At 37.2% G+C, this 19,650-nt stretch overlaps 1 protein-coding gene across 1 annotated transcript in view; it reads right to left on the bottom strand.

The window, feature by feature from the left end:
- TTC39B (tetratricopeptide repeat domain 39B) overlaps positions 1-19,650 on the bottom strand; it is a 77,219-nt gene that overhangs the window by 9,538 nt on the left and 48,031 nt on the right. The window contains exons 3-16 of the mRNA XM_058827244.1: positions 17,469-17,573; positions 16,286-16,417; positions 14,405-14,481; positions 13,213-13,280; positions 8,867-8,931; positions 8,615-8,720; positions 7,170-7,235; positions 5,536-5,644; positions 4,619-4,686; positions 4,472-4,531; positions 4,010-4,171; positions 2,851-2,942; positions 2,450-2,570; positions 413-524 (exon numbers count right to left, since the gene is read on the bottom strand). Coding sequence (XP_058683227.1) covers positions 413-524; positions 2,450-2,570; positions 2,851-2,942; positions 4,010-4,171; positions 4,472-4,531; positions 4,619-4,686; positions 5,536-5,644; positions 7,170-7,235; positions 8,615-8,720; positions 8,867-8,931; positions 13,213-13,280; positions 14,405-14,481; positions 16,286-16,417; positions 17,469-17,573 — 1,343 coding nt within the window. The remainder of the gene's footprint in view (positions 1-412; positions 525-2,449; positions 2,571-2,850; positions 2,943-4,009; positions 4,172-4,471; positions 4,532-4,618; positions 4,687-5,535; positions 5,645-7,169; positions 7,236-8,614; positions 8,721-8,866; positions 8,932-13,212; positions 13,281-14,404; positions 14,482-16,285; positions 16,418-17,468; positions 17,574-19,650) is intronic.

The raw sequence follows: 19,650 nt of genomic DNA, 5'->3' as shown, positions 1-19,650 counted from the left end.
TAAAACAAGAAAACCAGACTCATTCATGCATAGCACTATGTAGCATGTGTCCTCTGCAATAGAATGTGATGTAAATTGGTTTTACATTTAAGACATTGAAGACATTAGCAGATTATGGTCCAAGAACAGTCTCAAAGATAAGAAAAACTAAACTAGACCAGTCATGTTCTGTAACTAATAACTTCACATCCCTGAGTTTTCTGTATTCATCTGCAACATCAATCAAGCTGCGTAAAGAACATATTGAAGAACCACTCCTAACTTTCACATGGTTTCAAAATTTCCCTGCTTAGACTTAATTAGCACATTATCAAAGCAAACACTCACTTCTCAGAATATCGGAAGACAGAAGCATAGAAAAATGTCAGCATTTCTTATAGGATGATTAATTACACCTTAATTGACCACTTACTGGTTTCATTTTGTAGAGCAGTTTCTTCTTTTTCAATTGTTACCAGTAAGTTTTCAGTGAGGTCTGCTCTTTTGCCCACAATTGCAAATCCATTCCAGACATACATCATTTCCTGATCAAAAAAAATGAAAACAAAACCAACCAATCAAAAAGGTAAGAAAAACCACTGTAATTGCATAAATATTAAACTCAAGAGTGCCTCTGAAAAGGCTACTGTGGAACATTCTTGAGTACTTAAGAATACTACCAAAAGCTTGTTTTGGTACAAAACATCTATGAATAGGAAAGGAAAAAATTATGTTGAACATGTGTTGACAAAATTAACCTGGGCTTCTAAGTTTTGAATGTTTTGATGCCTTTTTAGTGGATTTTACTATCATGTATTTCCACAGATCTTCAAGAATGAAGCTGAACAGATTTTATCAGGACAGTTTACCATCACCGCAAAACACATCAGCAAAACTGGATGCCTGAGGTTCAACCTGCAGTCTCTGCCACATGAACTAAAAAAGAACTAAAAGTACTTACTTTCTAAAGGATGATAGGTAAATTTGGTGTACATTTGTGTGTGTGCCTGTATGTACAGTATACAAACACACTTGTTTGTTTTTTTATACATATATATATATATATATGTGTGTGTTCTAGTCTATAGACCACTACCTTCCATACAGAACAAAACTGGAAGTAGATATCACTTTCTAGATAAAAATTTGATCCCAGTAGGCATATCTAACATGATTTTACTGTAACTTCTACAAAATCTTGTTGAAAAAAAAAACCAAGGCAAATCCTGTAAACAAATCTTCCCAGATGCCTCAGAACAACAGTAAGCAATAAGCTTGTTTTGATACATTATCACATTGTAAAACTTAAGGGGAATGAGGCTTAATGCTAACCAACAAGAAGCTTTGCCAAGACTTTTACTCAGTCATCACAAACTAGAGTATCATTTGCTCTACCTTAATTGAAATTACAGCTCTGAAATATGAAGACTGATGTCATTCTGAAGCTGATACAATACAATGGTGAAATATTTCCACTTGTATTTGTACTGTAAATATGTAGGTTTTCAGACAGAGAAAAAAATCTGGCTCTATAGAAGTCTGAAACAGTTATTATGTTACGATGTTATTAACATCATCAACTACATCATGCTAGATTTATTTCAATTCTGTAGTCCTGTGTAACTTAAAATTACTGAAATAAACCATACACTATGTTTGGTTATGACTAATCCATTATGAAAAAATTCCTAAATTAAAAGATACTGGATTTGACAGCAAGACCAAATATATACACTCACAAGCACTCTGCTGTACAAGCCCAAGACAAATTTTACTTCAGTATTCTACATGCAATTTAATATAGAATGAATTTTATAGCTGGTGGATTAATTTTCTTTGGACTCCTCTTTCTGTATCAATGAATTTTAACATAAGAAATTCCTTCTCACATTAGGTTTTTCAGGTACAGTTGTTGGTAAATTATGCATGTACAAAGATTTCAGCATACACATATGAGAAGTACCACTGCTGTGCCCATATAAACAGATTGTGCAATAGTAATGACTCTGAAGTTAAAATATGGGAATTAAGAATAGCATTTATAAAGTACCTTTAACTTCTGCACATTTTCATCAGAATCAATACAATGAAAAAAAAAAAAATCAACAACAAAACTGACCACCGTTCTTCATTTTCATCATTAAAACAGAAAGTACCAAAGTACTCCTTAACTTCCTAATGAGTCTAGAAGACAAGGACGAAAAATATGCCAACCTAAAGAACATGGAATGCTGTATTCTGAACTTTTCACATGAAAAATCTGGTGCTTGTTTCAGACTACTGCTTAGTTGGTAGTATGATCCAGTCCCTAATACTTTCCACAAAAATCACATTGCATGAATGCAATACTCCATAATAAATTTAAAATGCAGACACGTAATACCTGACAATATTATTCCTTCCCTCTATAATGAAATATACTGATTCATTTTCTTTTTTAAAAGGATGAAAACAAAGCAAGAACAAATACCAAGGCAGGTAGTATCAGCTTCACTGGTTCAGGACATGCATAGCGTCGAGCTTTCCTTACTGCGAACTTCTCCGTGGGGATAGATTTTCCTGCAATTCTCTGCTTTAGACCATCCACTTGTCTACAAGAAGGGGAAATGGAAAACGGAAGTAGTTTTTGTATTTTTTTTAATCTCATTTCAATTAGAAAGATTTATTGTTTTACTCTGAAATATAACATGTTAAAATAGTTTTACACCACGGAGACCGGAGCTGTATGTCTTTGCTGATAAAAGCAATTCTAATCCTAAAGGCAAAGAGAAAAAAATGAAAAGTTTATGGTAATAAGCAAGAAGTAAGTCACACAGGAAAAAGACATGGCGGGAGAAAGAGTGCATATTCAGCTGCTTTATAGAAGTTTACCTGAATAAAGACACTATGTCCTCACCAGTCCTCTTCAAATCATCCTCTGGAAGCATACACAGAATTGCTGCCTTCTGGAATACATATATTGCCTATTTCAAAAAGAAACAGAAACAGATTACCACATCTAATTTTCTGTGTTTAATCAATACATTAAAGACTCAAATCTCCCACCCCAATTGCTGCAGCGAAGTGTTTCCATGATTCTCAGGCAGGTAGAACTATAAAAGTTTAGCATTCCCTCTGTCATCATTTGTGCTGTAATGTTATTTTTAATGTATTTATTAATATTTTATATTAGTCAGAAAGTTAAAGGTATCTCCTGCAAAGAACAGGAGAGTTTATTATGCAAACCACTGTCCAAGAGGTAAGGTCAACTGACTTAACTGTTCTGAAGTCCACTACTGTTATTATATGATCTATTACATGTAGAGATATGCTTGACAAAAATGGCAGGAAGAATCTGAGTACTGATTTAAGGGCAGTTTAATAACTTGGCTTTGCTGAAAAAAAAAACCAAAAAACTCGTAATTCTATTAAAGACACTTGCACTTCATGTTGAATATACTATTCTCTTCCTCTTTTGCCAAGAATTAGATGTATACCCTTTTTCATTAAGATAATAAAACAGTAATCTATAGAGGAACAGACAATAATAATGCATTAAAAGTTATTGACACGTTGTGTGTGCTTGGTTCATACTCTGAGAAACATTTTTGCAAGGAAAAGGTTATCTGGTAGCCCAGCATTTCTTGTGAGATCCTGTCCCCAGCAGCTTCATTTTGTGCCACAAACCAGCTGCTGAGTAGGTGTGTCTGTTTATAAACACCAAACACAGTTTCTTCAGCCAAGTTTTACTAGTGAGTGCTAGAACTTGAGAGACAAGTTTACAGGTTTTCTATCCCTCTTCTTTATCCCAACTCATGTAAGTACCTCCATTTTTGGAGGGGCCAAAGCATTACTGCTTATGGTTCTGCTGCTTCAGAACATGAAATAAAAATTCATCCTTAACCACCCAGTTACAACATTTTGGTGGCATTTTGTCATTGCTTATGAGTTTCTCAGGAAGGCAAACATTACACTTATTGTGCAAAATGAAAAGTAACTTTAACTGTAGAGACCACTGGTATATCACAACAATGTCCACCTGCCCATTTACCTTAGACCACCTGCTCTCTTTGCTGAGCAGGTCTGCATACCGATATGCTTGAAGCCAGTCCTGCTGGAAGGTGTAGCACCACATCAGTTCCCAGTAACAGAGATGATGAATCTGTTTCCACTCCTGCTGGGCTGCTATGCAGTCTTGGAACCTCAATTGTGCCTATGAGTAGTGAAGGAAGAATGACGAAAGCTGGCTCAATTACAGGTCCATGTAAGAGTAATGCCTAATTACAGAGCAAATTCTTACCTAGCACCCAGGTGGAGAACACCTGACAAGTAAAATAAGATAAACTTCCCTTTCAGTCTCACTTAGAGACAGGGCTGGAATCAACATTGACAGTGAACGTGAACAGGGGTAAGAGCATACTTATCAGTCCAACTGATACGTAGATGAATTAATCATTTTTACCCCCTCAGGCTAAACACTATACAAAAATCTTAGAAAGAAAAATTTATTTACCTTTTCAAAATTTCCTTTCAGAATGTCTATTCTGGCAGCATAAAACAGAATAATGGAACCCTTGAAAAGAGATGAGAAAAATAACCAGTAAGGAGTTTGAGCTTAGGGAAGTACATTTCTGTTATAAAATTTATTAAAAATACACACATTTGGAAATTTATGGAGGTAGGGCTCGAGGAGAGTGTCTGCTTCCTGAAGGTTGGCTTCCCCCGTACCTAGAAAATATAGCAAATCAACCTCAGTGTACTTAAAAAATCCAAGTTTCATAGACTAAGATTTTTTTTAAATCATATTTGATAGATCAGTGGATGATTACTTTATGTGGAAGCAGAATTATTTCATCATATTGTGTTCCTATAAAACTAAATTATTGTCCCAAAGATACTAAGTGCTTTAAAAATACTGTCTGTAAGTAGAAACAGACTAGAATTATAGGAATGTTTTTTAGACTGTTCCATTATTGAACCTAGTTATATTTTTAAATCCCTTTAATTGCTTTAGCAAGTTAGGAAAACATTCTTCAGTTGCCTCTTCTCCTAATTTTGAACTCAGTAATGAAATACAAGTGATACTGGAAGAAATGAAGTTCTCCTTAATTTCCTGATGAGCCTGAGGGACAAGTACTAAAATACTTAAATATTAGAGAATGTGAAAATATATGGCAAAGAAGCATATAGAATTAATTATTACTTTTAGCTCTAAATGGCAAAAGTGATTAATTCTGGGTGTAAAGGCTTTTTTCTGGACGTAGTTTCACAAGATCTGATGTTAATTTATGGATGATCACTTTTCTGAACTTAATACTGTTTTGCAATATTTTGCTGTTGAGACAGCCCTGCAAATGGAGCAAGATGTTGGTATAATGCTGTCAACCCTCACTGTTTCTGCAGACACAGCTTTGTCACAGGTATTAATTTTATATCCTTATTAACTACATTAGGTCATATTAATTTATACCATAATTAATTACATTAGGCCACAATTTTGAAATTCAGTTATAGAAACAAATCACAATATCTACCATAAGGTGTAGCATGACTGAAAAGCTACACAGTGGGTCTCACCAAGGATTAAGGAGACGTAAGTATGATAAACCAACAGGGTGAAAGTACACAGAATGGCCCTCAAACTGCTGCCAGATGCGCCTTCCCGTAGTTGGCAGAGGCCCAACTCCTAAGAAATATCACAAACACATGCAGAATTAACTATGAGTATACAGAGTTACTATTATTTTTTTTCCTGGCTAACCAAAATTCAGTTTTCCTTTCAGATTTAAGTAGTTTATAATTCAGTGCTTATCTAGAATCCAACACAACCCTCTACCAAAAAGTTTCTGTCACAGTTAATAGCACTGAAGAAGGAGAAGACTAATCTTACTCTTAATAAAATCATGCATTTCAGGGCTCTGGTGAAATGGGAACACCACATGAACCATCCAGACACACAGGTCTACAACCCTTCCCCATTGTGTTGACTATGAGCCTTTCAGAATATCGTCCTTCAATCTATGTTCAACGAAAAACTCTCCCAGCTGTTCCAGTGATACTTGTTGGTGTGAGTCTTCCTTCACAGAAAACCCTGGTTATCCTCAATTCTATTCCATCAAGTCAGCCACTACTTTTGAGTTTCTGACCAAAATACTACCTCTGCTGATACATCAGTGTCTAAAGACAGGTCCAGATTCACGGAGCCTTACACAGCTCTAAACACATGAGATTTCCCTCTTGTTCCTGTTTAGTCCCATTACATAACAGTCTGGGGGGTGCTGAGTTTCCTGATCAAAAGCAGTGACTCCTCAATTTTGCCTCAAATATTAACAGATCAGTTTTACTGCACAGCAACTTGATGAATTATAGGAGAACTCAAGCACCACGCAAAAAAATTGTGATGATATTTCAAAATAGTTCATTTTCTTTCAGCCTTGACTGCATTTTTAGTCAGGGAAAAGTATGTATTTTGGAAGAGCTTCAGCATGAACCAGGTTTTTCAGAGGAAGAAACAGAATGAACAGGTCTCTAGTAAAGTCTTATTTTACAGCAGGAGACCCATATTGTGGACAAGCTAACAGCAGTAAGATCATATGGTGACTAGCATTAATAACTTGAAGTTCAGTTGTGTACAGTTCTGTGGGTTATTTAATTTGGGATTTTTGCTTGAGTTTTGCTTGGGTTTTTTCATTTCTTAGGGGCATCAAAAAGAGTTTTAAAGAGCAGTAAAATACTTACAAAACAAGTTACAAATATTTTTCTCATTCATGAGAGAAAGATGTATCTAGATTCCAGGGTGACACATGATATTCAGAAATTCTTTTTTTCCAAAGAAATGGGTTGGGATTTTGGGCAGAAAAATGTAGAACTGTGATTCTTCCCTCAGTTACTGCTGAGGACTGTCAATTTCTGACTACATCAACTAGAAAAGAAAGCTGATATCCTCTACTCGAGGATCAGCAAAAGGAAAGGAAACTGCATTGGCAAAATCTCCTCTTAACTGGTAATTTCCCATGGTTATTAAAGAGTGAGGTTATCACCATATGTGCATTTATACCTGTATCATCCAACCTATTTATCTTTTTAACAACGCTAAAATACTGATAAGCAATCAAGATTATAATTCTGGTGTGGAATATATGACATTAAATTAATCTAGTCTTTTATCTGAGAAAAAATTAATCTGAAAAAGCAAGTATCAAATCGAATACCCTATTGCCAGAAAATCCAATAAATTCTAGAAGTCGAAGGATCCTTCCTGGTAAAAGTGACAGCATCTGAAATACATTTAAAAATGAAAGGATAATTAAAAAACATGTACACTTCAAAAAAAAGTTAAATTGCTATAAATGTGAACCAAAAAGGCCAGCTACTATGTTAAATGCAGAGTAAAACACAAAAGAACTTGAAAGTAAACTTGCATGACCAGAATTCTGATGATCATCCAGCATGAAAATATACAAGAGTCCAATTGTGCTTCTTCAGATTATGACAGATGAAGTTTCTACCTTCAGGTGGTCAGAATTGATTGAAAATGGTGGGTCTTTTGGAATTAAAGTCTTACATATTTCGGTATTACTTATAACCTACAACTGTCATCTTCCTTGACCGTTATTCCATTTTATTGTCAGTCTCACAGAAGCTCTACTTGCTCCTCCTGTGGGAGCACTGAATCAGCAGATCAGTGAGCATAATGGTTTTAGAAATACTAGCTGTTGCTATCATTCTTGTTTATCTTTGTTGTTTCCTCCTCTAAGGAGTCGGTCTTGAACCACTCATCCCTGCTGGTGTCTTGGTCGGAGTTATAGGTGTTTTTTATTATAGGTGTTTTTGCTATCTCTGTAACTGCATTCTCCACATCCTACGCAACAGAAAATGTACAAACACCATAACCACCTTTTTAATGAGAATTAAGAAGCAGGTCTACTTGAGGGTCACTTTTTACCATTCCATTCACCCTAATATATTCTGCCCATCAGACACTTTTTCTGTGAAGCCTCCTACTGAGAAGACTCTATGAAGAATAGGAGAGGTCAAAGCACTTATGAACACAGTTGCTAGAATTTTCAAGTCTGGTGCAGACAGACTTGAGTTCTGACCATATTCAAAATTTGCCATCTCCAATCTAGAATGATATAGAAATTAAAACAAACGAGACTTTCACCATTGCCATGACAGATGTGAAAAGGTAACTGTAGCAAATTGTAAAGAAAATGCAATTTTCTTTTGCACTAACTCAGTAAAGTACTTTTCATTCTTCTAACTATAATTATCTGTGTGAATCTAGAGTATGTCATTGCAGCAAAAGAACAGGATACATGGGGGAGTTAGAATTAAACAGTCACTCCAAGTATTCTGTAACCACAGCCATGGTAACCTCATCTTTAAAAATCCTGCTACACACAGGTAGATGCAGCTGCTTTTTCACTTCACAAATACATACATTAGTTATTTCCAGAGAATGAAACAGTTTGGAATAAACCAGAAAGCATGCATGCCAGAAGCTGCTGCTGGTTTCATACTGCATAAAACCTCCAAACCCCATATCTATTTTACAAATGTGCAAATGTTACATCAGTTGCAGTACTGCATATACAAAGAAAGACAGTCCTACAGAATTATCCCCACGGCCTTTCTGTAGTGGAAGAAGCCATACCAAGTTGAATGCTCCAATTCCAAGTTTTACTCCTCCTTCAAACTGGTAGTATGTTTCATTTTTGCTTTTGTTCCCCTGAGTCATCTGTAGCACCTGATGACATTCCCTTGTGATGGAGAAAAAAAAGAGGGAAGGGGAAACACAAGACAGAAATTATATTCATTATTATGATTGATATAAAAATATTCCTTACTATTTTGGGGGCATTAATGCCAATCCAGCTGCTTATATTAATGTTTTCTAATAGCTTACTTGTATATTTGGTAACTAGTCCTAATTTTGAGACCACCTTTGATAAAGTTGATCATATTTTCATCCTGGAAGAAAAAAATTTAACAGTAAAATATTGTGCATTCATATTACACATAATAAATACATAAAAATCCTCCAGCTACATTTACATTTATTTTTAAGTTAATGTCTTGGGAAACACTAAAAATGTTTTTCAGTTACTAGATGTGTCTCTAAGACTGACATTAACACTTGCTCTAAGTTGTCAGGGAAGTATTTCTTTGGTGCATGTTACAAATTTTAAAACTGAAGAGAGAGATGAAAAAGAGATTATTTTAGCAGAATTTGCAATGTATATAAATGAACCAAGTACGCTCTCCACCAGAGGGCACTGCCGGAACTGTTCCAAACATTTGGGAATGGCGATCCTGATACACACAAGGAAGCCTGCACAAACTGGCAGAAGACAAACTTAACAATCCTCTCAACAGATGAAATTCCACTGCTGATCAAATGTAACTACACGTGCTACTCAATTTATGTGCTTACTAACCTCTATAAAAATCAAATCAAAGCCACAATGTACTTGTCATCAAAACTAAATTCCTGAAAAGCAAGACATTATCAATTCAACAGGATGAAATATTTTCTCCCAGAATTCACACAAAAGGGAAACATGTGCTGGCATTTCAGAAGTGCACATTTAAATACTTAGGGACTGTGGGCAGCTAGGGCCCGGTGGTCGGAAGATATCGTGGTGAACAGAAAGATAGAGTTACCCCCCCTCCTCAACAGTTTATGGTAATGACCCCCGTAATTAGCCAATAGCACCTAGCTGTGATGAAAGCAGATGGGAGTGACACTGTGAACCTAGGTTATAAAGTGTCAAATTCTTCACCAATAAACACCATTTTTGCCATCCATCACATTGGTGTTGTGTGCAAATGGACTGAGTGACCTGGGGGGGGGGGGTCACCGTGCCATTCTTGAACCAGGTCCTCTGCCTCGCAGAAGGCAACAGAGTGGTGCCAAAACCCAGGAATCAAATTCGAAAAGCGGGGATCGCCTGGAAAGGGGAATAGCGGACAGGACGGCTGGACCAGTCCTGAAGGGGAGGACAATCCTGGACCAACAAGGAGATGGAAGCCCTTGTGAAGGTCATATCACAATTACATAAGCAGTGGGTATCGATTGTAAACCTAAGGATTTTATTCTTGCAGTCGCAAGGCTTTTGCATATTGGGGTCACAGACCAACCAGTAGATATTATCCACCCTGAGGTGTGGGACAGATGTACAAAGGCCCTTGTCAAGGAAACATGGAGGGCAGCAAAAAACTGTTTGCTGGCCACCCCGAAACTGGGGGTCGGGGCGGCCACCCAGATGTTACAGCTCCCAGACGAGAGCGGCTCTGCTGAGCCGAAGGGGCCACAAGAGGGCGATACGTCCCCTCAATTCCCAAATCCCGATCTGCCAATGGAGGGACATCAGAGAGCAAAAACTTTTTGGAAAGATTTAACAGAGGAAGCCAGGGGTGCTGCGGGGAAAGCCCGGGAGGGACTACCGCCCTATGTACCCCAAGATGGTGCCGAGCAAAAAGACAAAGAGCGAAGTGAAAATGTCCTTTGTAAGAGCAGGGAACAAACACTGGCATTGACGAGTGTACATGGTTAGGAAAAGAATGAGGTCCAGAAAGATAAAGTACGTGAGAAAGCAAGGGAATGTGAAGCAAAGGAGATAAGATGTGGGGGTGGTGCATGGCGAAAACGGGAGAGGAATGTGAAAGAGAAGGGTGGGGGGGGAGCCGAGAGGGGGAAAGGAGCAGAGGGTGGAACAGAGGGTGGGGCAAACCAGGAGGGAGGGAACAGCCCACCCACAAGGAACATAGGCGAGGTTGGAGCCCAACAAAAAGGTACAAGAAAACGGAAGTAGCCAACCAGTCGAGTTCCGACTCTGACCAAGACACCAGCAGGGATGAGTGGTTCAAGACCGACTCCTTAGAGGAGGAAACAACAAAGATAAACAAGAATATCCCCCTCCACATTAAAAAATAACTGAGAGAGGATACTCCTCTCATGGACTGGGAAGAAATAAAAGCTGCATGTGCCTGCTGGGTCCCCTCAGCTGCACTAGCGTTCCCAGTCCAGGTGACAGAGGAGGGACAGAGGGTCCACTCATCATTAATCCCTAAATTGCAAGGCTCCAGCCTGCAGCAGCTGATGGGCACAGACCAAACAATGATTACTACATGCCTATCAGTTTGTAACTTCAGTGTTTCTAATGATTTTTGTGTGCAAGTTGTGATTGTTCCCAGGGTACCACTCGGATGAGGAGTTAAACCTGCAGGCGGAGAGACTCACCCACTTCAGAAAAGAGAACTGGTGACAGGTGTGACCATAGCAATGCTGCTTAGCCTGGGAGCAGCTGGTGCTGCCTCAGGTGTCTCTGCCCTCGTGACCCAACAACAGAGACTGTCTCAGCTAAGAATGCACTTGGTCACCACCTGTTCAATGTGCCTTAGGTTTGTCAATGAAAAACTGCAGTGTCTATTTTATAAGTTTTTTGCCTTTTTAGTTAAGTATAGTGCACCTTATATTTTTACTCAAGTCTATTATATCTACTTTTAAAACTTTTCATAATATAGATAAATTAGATAAAATGTTTAAAGACAGATACACATAAAATAACGTTAGAACTTTGAAGACTAATACACCTTATATTCTAACAAATTTAGTTAAGCATAAGGAGGGGGGGAAATGTGGGCAGCTAAGGCTCGGCGGTTGGAAGATATTGGAATGTATGGAAAGATAAAGTCACCCCCCTCCTCCTTAGTTATGGTAATGACCCCCGTAATTAGCCAATAGCACCTAGCTGTGATGAAAGCAGATGGGAGTGACACTGTGAACCTAGGTTATAAAGTGTCAAATTCTTCACCAATAAACACCATTTTTGCCATCCGCCATATTGGTGTTGTGTGCAAATGGACCGAGTGACCTGGGATTGGTCACTGTGCTGTTCCTGAATCAGGTCCTCTGCCTCGCAGAAGGCAGCAAGGGACAAAATATACAATGTACAAAATGAAAGAGCACCAAAAAAAAAGGCCTCTGAACAATCAACCAAAGGCTTCCATGAAAGGATCACCATTTCAAAAGACCTAATCTGTCTTGTCTGCATGTCTGAACATCCAAATGCAAGTGTTACAGTACAAGAATTCTATTTCCCTCTGAGTGGTTACATTTTTGTTATCATCACCATCCTAACATGAATCATGGTAAGCCAAAGATGAAAAATACAGGGCGGTACGGCAACCAGCAAAGTGGGGTGTTACAGTCAAACGTAGTAACAGATGTGGTGTTTTAGAGAAAATATACAGCTAAGGGGTTTCTATTACTGTATACAGTCCTAACTCAACTCCTTCAGCAAGTGTTTCAAAATTCTTTTCATGGTTAAAACAGACTCCATCTGCCCAACAGAAATAAAGACGGCTGTTTATACATGGTTAGTAAAGGAACAAGCCAGTTATAGGAAAGACTAGCAGTACTTTCTGAAACTTCTGGCCAAATACTGGATAAAGTAGTTTACAATTATTTGCCAAAGGAGCTTAATCCAACCATAGTATCTATGTGCCTCACTTCTTTCTCATAATTTATACTGGAAGAGATCATCTAAAATACATTCAATAAATACTTGCTAAACACTCACATATATTAAAAGTATGACTAACAACTCTCCTGTTTTCAGGAATCAAATTTCAAATTGAATGTGAAAACTCTAACATGAAGCCCCTGAACCACAACCTAAATCAGTAGTACCACACAGTGTAAAATACCAGATCTTTCTGTGAGCTGAATTTTTACCTCAGCAATGCCAAGGCATGCCCATTTTATAAATATTAATTTCTGTATTATTCCTGACACCATGTGCATAGAGAGCAAGACTGAACTGGAAATTACAAATGTGTATCAGCTGGAGTTTTGTTAGTTGGAAAATATTCTACCCGTTCATGCAGAAAATGACTTGCACTTTCAAACAACACACTTCCTCATACTTGAACTTATTTTTATACAGGCACTGGACACTGTAATGTAATGAAATCATTTAAACATATCACCTTGTATAACATAGCAATATACCTTAGGGTGATAACTTGGTATCTGAGTATCATCTTCACTTATTCATACAAACATAGAGATAACTTTGCTGAGCAGCCCAGGATTTACCACACTTTCAATCACTGCCATGAAATAACATCCACCAGCAAAAAATTTGGTTTAAGATATCACATCTATGGCTGGAATCATGTTCTACAAGTACTGATCTCTCTCCATTACTGACATCACTGTCACATAAAATCAAAACTTGACTTTACCTGTACGAAGGTGAGAGCTGCTTTCTGTAATAAGCATTCAGCATAGCAGATTTCAGCATGCATTTCCTCTATATAAGAAAGAAAAGTTATTTATTATCAGCAAAGTCATTGTCAATATTGTCTTCTTGGGGTCAATGGAACAAACAAAATGCTGCCAAGACAAGGAAAAAAATAATAATAAAAAAAAGCAAAATTCTGCTGTTGCCATTTCAATAACTGCTGATTAATAGCTGTAACACGCAAATCCCAACAGAATTCTACTTCCCTTCTTCTCAGACAAAACATTGTCAGAGCTGACCTCAGTCTGTGCCAAAAGCTACTTGACATTCTAGTAGGTGGTCTCCTGTACTTTTCATTGATTCTAAGCTTAATAGCCCACAGCAACTCAGTCTTTCAGCCCTCCTTCCATGCCTTACAAGAAATTTCTGTAGATGAATGGTAACCCTCATAGAGGTTCAGGCTTTTCCTACACCCACTGAGACATTATGAACAGGTTTTCACCAAGTCATGCTTAACAAACTGAAAGCCCCAGGCAGACTTTCTGTCTTCATGCAGCACTAAAGTACATTTGATTTAACACACGACACAAGTTGCTCCGCACCCATGCTGCAAGACCAGCCACATGCACAAGGCTGCTGTATGTACAGTGCATACGTGGTGAGTTTGATGTGTCCAAGTATTAAAGAGGATTCTTGTGCCAGGTTAGAAAAAAATGCATACTTGATTCTGCCTGAATCAGAAATAGGAGATCAGCATTTTCAGAGCCATGAACAATGTACTGATACCATTTCCCAAAACACCTTAAGGCAAAACAGACAAGCACAGAACTTGTTAATATATTCAGTTTCCAATGCAACTAATGACAAGGATGTACTCCTCCACATCAATGATTCTTAAACTTTTGGGAGCTGTCTTAAGTCAAAAAAGGAAATTTCCCTTCAGTCCTACAATGTGTTGTGAAAGGCATTCCTTTCTTAATTCATGCATGCTCAGAGACAAAAGAAAATTAGGCTGAACTCTCCACTGAAGCTTTGCATTCAAATTAGAAAAAAAAATTATATACATGGTTTGTATGTTTATTACTGTAAGACACTAGTCAAATCACAGAGTTAAGCATATTTTTACACATTGGTAGGGTTAATTTTGAGCTTTTTTCACTTTTTTATTTTAACCTGATTATTTAACCACTTACCTTCACTCAACTGATCCACCGTCTGTTTAGAAACTAGATTGGACAAGGATTCCACCACTGTGCTTCTTTTCCTGAATCTAAGCAAGTTATCCAATGAAGAAAAGTAAGCCATACATTTAACACAAACCTGAATTTAATTATTTGAATTCTTTATCATTTCCAAACCCAAATTTACAGATATTCTTAGCAAAATGATTGTTTGTCAACTGTTTCAATTCTTCCAGTAGTCTAAAGAATTGTATGCCTCTAGGCTAAAAAACTTATCCAACATTAAATGTATGCTTGCAGCTTCAATCCATCTACTTTTAAACATATGACTGCTTCAACCCCATTGCCACTCACCAGCTGCAGAGGGGTCTCTGGACAAGACACTTGAACTGGACTTTGAAGTTTAATTAATTGTTTTTTTCTGTTTCTTAAACTTGCACTCAGAATTAGAATGAAAAAAAATAAAAATCTCTGTTTTCAATATAAATGCTTCAGTATTTATGGTGGTTTATGCCAGATAAAATGCCAAAACAATCACATACTTTACTTCCAAGGGATCTCTACCGCACAAGTTTTAATTCCGAAAATTAATTTTGGAATTAAAAAATTACAAGCAACTTGGCTTTATGAAGAAGCTAGAGAAACAATTCTACATTTAGAAAATGAATGCACTCTGTAAGCCAGGGAGTAACTGATAATAAATACTAAGCATTAGCTTATCACTTGTTTACACTACTCTTCACATTGACAATTGTGGGATCCTGACAAGAAGATTATGACACTACACATTAACATAATGCATACAAGAAAAGAGTCAATTAAGGTACACGTAGTCATGGTAATTCTTCACCTTTGAACATTTAATTGACTTTATCTTGCATTTTTATGAGTTTTATGACAGACTAGACCAGAGTACTCATGAATTAAAGTTTATATCCTGCAGAGATGAAATCCTGCACTGCAGCTGTCTAGACTAGAGGGATATCTAATCTTCAGACACACTAAATAGTAAATAATAGTATTAGTTACAATAGTAAACTAATAGCAAACAATAGTTCAGATGAAACTACAAATTGATAGCACACCTGAAAAAGATGCAAAAACTGTTGACCCCTTCTCCAGACAGCATGTGGTAACATTTTCCCATTTCTTTTCTTTTTTGCTGATGGTGATGTTAAATGTCTGAACAAATATTTGGCATTCATTTCTTGGGAGATCATTGTGATAAAATATAGCCTAACCAATATGATGAAGAACCCGTAAAGCAGAAATAATTTATATTTTTGTCAGAGGTTTGTTAGAACTTTAGCTTTCACTGTCCTTTTTTTTAAGGATTTTTTTTTTTTCTGTCCAAAGAAAGACCAGCAGCAAAATGGTCTTTCTGATCAGATAATTTCTGATGGGAATAATAGCTCTTTAATTTTAAAGACTTACTACTAAAGCTCAATTGTATTAGACTATTGGTTCAACCTTTGGAAGCAACTTTTTTAAAAAGAGTTTTCATGCTGAGAAAGAAAATTCAAAATATAGGCCTTTTATGACGTTATATTTCCAAACTGTTGGAAAACAAAAAGTCACAGTTGCCAATAGCTCAGACAGCTTAATCGTGTAATGTCAGCTTATATGTAGGTCTACACAGTGAACCAACCATTTACCCAACCTGAGTGGCTATTAATACCCAGACAGGACAAGTCTGTTGTTTCGACAATACCACGTAGAAAAATATCCTCACCAGAAATAATTGTGTAGTGGGACTTACTCCACCTTTACAAATTTAGACCACTATCCTGCAGGTAAGAGTCTGCTTTAAAAGCATGCAGAGAACTGGGGTATTTCACAAAGAATGCTTATTGGATTTAGTATCTCATAACTGTTGGGCTTGCTTGGGCTTACCTTTGGCAGGTTTGCAAAGCATCCTTCATTGTAGAAATTCCCATTTGTATATCATGCTGTTCAAAGGTCATTGCAGCTTGCATAACTAAAATAGTGCTGTATCCAAGTGCATGGTACATACTATCTTTGGACCTAGGGAAAACATGAATCTCGTGCATTTAAGCAACACTTCACATTGCAAAACAAAATTAAATACAGAGGCACTTGTATTAATTTGTGAAGAGACAGAAGAATTAAGCAGGAAAGTAACAGACCTGAGAATATAACCTAGTAATATAATCTTCCAATGAGCTTAACTGCAGCAAATTTTAAGAGATAATATCCCTGGCCTAACGCCTTTCTCACTTTACCTCTCCAGAACACTGAAGGCAAACACTTGATAGCTGTGTCATCCTTCTGATGTTTCATTTAAAGCTGTCCTTGAACTTGTTCATACAATACCAACTCATGACCCTTGGTCCATTCTTATTAGCACCAAACTGCAGAGTAAGAACACTACTCCACTCAATTAACACAGGCTACATATCCCTCTTGCCAACACACCCCTTAACACAGCATACTCCTTTCAGAGAAAGACAGGAGAAGAATGGTGGATGGGATTCAGATTCCAGTCCTAAAGAACAGCCACCCAGACTGCCTCCCGACAGTCACACATAACACAGGTTTCACCTGTGAACCTCTCCATATTCTTTGATTTCCTATATCTGCACTGTCATACTTTTCTTATCAGTGGAGGAAAGGCAACAGGGGAACAAAGAAAATTAGTCAGAAGAGCAAAAGATGAGCTTAAAGATAAACACCAGACTCAAATAATATATAAAACACAACAAAAAGAGTATTATGGAATTTTGTTCCAGCTTTTCTGAATTGTCAAAAGCATTTCATTGTACAAATTATTTGATCAAAGATGTATTGAATAAAGTCTTGCTTCTCAGCTTTTCCCCTCTGCGTGAGGAAAGACAGCTTGAGTGATATACCCTAACATAACAATTTCAGTGCTTCAACAACAGTTTTTGAGATGGTTTTAATGACCCAAAAAATCAATTAAAAAAAACCCAAATATGGAGAAATGCTTTTGGACAAAAAAGAATAAATTAAAACTACTATCTTCAGAGGATTTAAATTGATCTTCAGGTACTAGACACTGTCGGTTTACAACAATTTCAGGAAATAACAATCTCACCATGGACGAAGCAGCTCCAGCGCTTCAGAGAACTTATTATTTAGAAATAAGTTCAGTGCCATTGAGCATTCTTCCAGAGCACACTTGAGATCCATCTTGGATGCCCTAAAAAACAGATTCTTAGTTTACTCAAACTGTAAATATAAACAAAAAATTAAAAAGAAAAAATTGCCTTATGTAACACAGGTCTTTCCGTGGTGATTTTATTTTATTTTGTTTTCAAAATGTAGCTTTTCAAAACAAAATCATATGCTCAACTCTGTCTATGTTACACAGGTGTACCCTCTGCTTATTTAAGCAATGTTTTTGGCTTTGTCCTCCTATTCTTACCAGAGAAATTCTCAAAATTTATCACTGTGCTCAAGCTCTCAATCTTTCCCATGAGTGCAAATGCTGCTCCAGACTCTGTATTCATATCAGAATCTCAAAAGAGGTCACAAGATAATATTTTCATCAAAAAAAGCCCAGTAAATAGACATTTATTCAGCAAACAGGTATACTACAGACAGTCCTGTCATAAACCTGTAGACATGCTAGCTAACAGCTTTTGTTCATCCTAATTCACTTCAAGTAAAAACACTTGCACTTGCTAATGCAGAAAACATCTCAACAAACCCATTCTTTGGCCAGTTCTGCCTGAAATACTCGGGAGCACTCACAAACTATTCCATGGGTGGAACTGGGGACAAACTGACAATCACAGTAGTGATGTACAGCTAGAAGCTACACAGCCATCAATGTGCACAGCTGGATCTAGAAAAGATAATCTCTCTACAGCTTTAAAACAACAGGTTTAAACTAGGTAATGGGCTTTCTCCAAGTAAGGTTAAGCAGTGGCAAGCAAGAGATCATGTCAATGAGATAAATATTTAAGTACTGACCAGAAGAGAAGAACTCTAAAGGAGGAATTTAAGGAGAGACCAACAAAGCAGTGCAGCTATTCTAAATCTAACAGTAACACACACACAAAACAAACAGAGAGGTTGACGTGAAAGTATGATGGGGGGCTTTTTTACCCTCCAAAGAACAGTGTTAAAAAAATAAAAAAAGGCTTGCTTATAAAGACCAAAATATCTTTTAAGTACTCAATTTTATTAGCTAATTCCAGGAATACCATCTGCTAGCAAAAAAATGCCAAATAACTATTTTTTAGCTAGATTTAAAGGCTGATTCTTTTTCTAGTACACAAGCAAGGACCTGAGTTAGTCCCTTAATAACATCATCCCTACCCCCATCTGTGTTCCCATGCTTCTGTATCTTCTTCTCACACTTGTGTTTAATGAAACTCTTTCACTTGGTCCATTCCTAGTTAGATTACCCATTCCATTTACTCTGCCTTTCCTGCTAGGAAGAATAGGTTAGTTGCTTTCAAACGTTTTTCAAGGTTAAAAAAAGGGTGGGAGGAGAGTGGGGGAGGGACATATTTCTTCCTTTCAATACCAAATTTTCACTGGTTGTCTTTAGTGGCAAAATAAAAAAACACCACACCAGTAATTGAAGTTCATATCTACTAGATAGCAAGAATGAGATTTTATTTTTTCATACTTGCACACTACAATTATTTTGTGAGTAGCACTGAAGCAGTGGCCTGTTCCAAGTCTCTTCCCATACAAATGCCAGGGTCCATACTAAGGTCGGTGGAATCTTCGAAATTACAGAGAACAAATGGCCCTTTTGGTCCTCTCCCCCTAGCAGGCATGGTTACTAACTTTTTGGTGGGCTAAGAACTCTATCAACTATGGGAACAGAAAAACCCCATGTGAGGCAATGTTCTGCCACACACAGTATGGAGAATATGAACAGTCATCTGAAGTCAAGAGAGGGAAGAGAATGGCAAGGAAGACATACATATATAAACACAGTTCATAAAACAATCTTAGGGAGAGTAGCTCACTGGTAACTGCAGGTAATTTAACAATTGATGACTGCTTTATACACTTAAGTTTCAAAGTATTTTTTCATCCTCAAAAGAGTATGCTTCTCATGTGAGAAGCAACAGCAGAAAAATAGTGTTACAGTACTCCACCACTGTAGCACTTTTCTGAAGGCAAGGATCAAGGTGTAAGCACAATGTTTTGTTTTCAACTGCTTTACTAAGCCTCATCTTAGTGAGCAGAAATACATTTTCTTTACTTGTATGTTGTAAATGCACAGTTCCTACCCTGCAATCAGAAACTGCTGG

This window comes from Poecile atricapillus, chromosome Z (genome assembly GCF_030490865.1).
Source record: "Poecile atricapillus isolate bPoeAtr1 chromosome Z, bPoeAtr1.hap1, whole genome shotgun sequence".
NCBI lineage: Eukaryota > Metazoa > Chordata > Aves > Passeriformes > Paridae > Poecile > Poecile atricapillus.
This window is presented reverse-complemented; position numbering and strand designations above follow the sequence as displayed.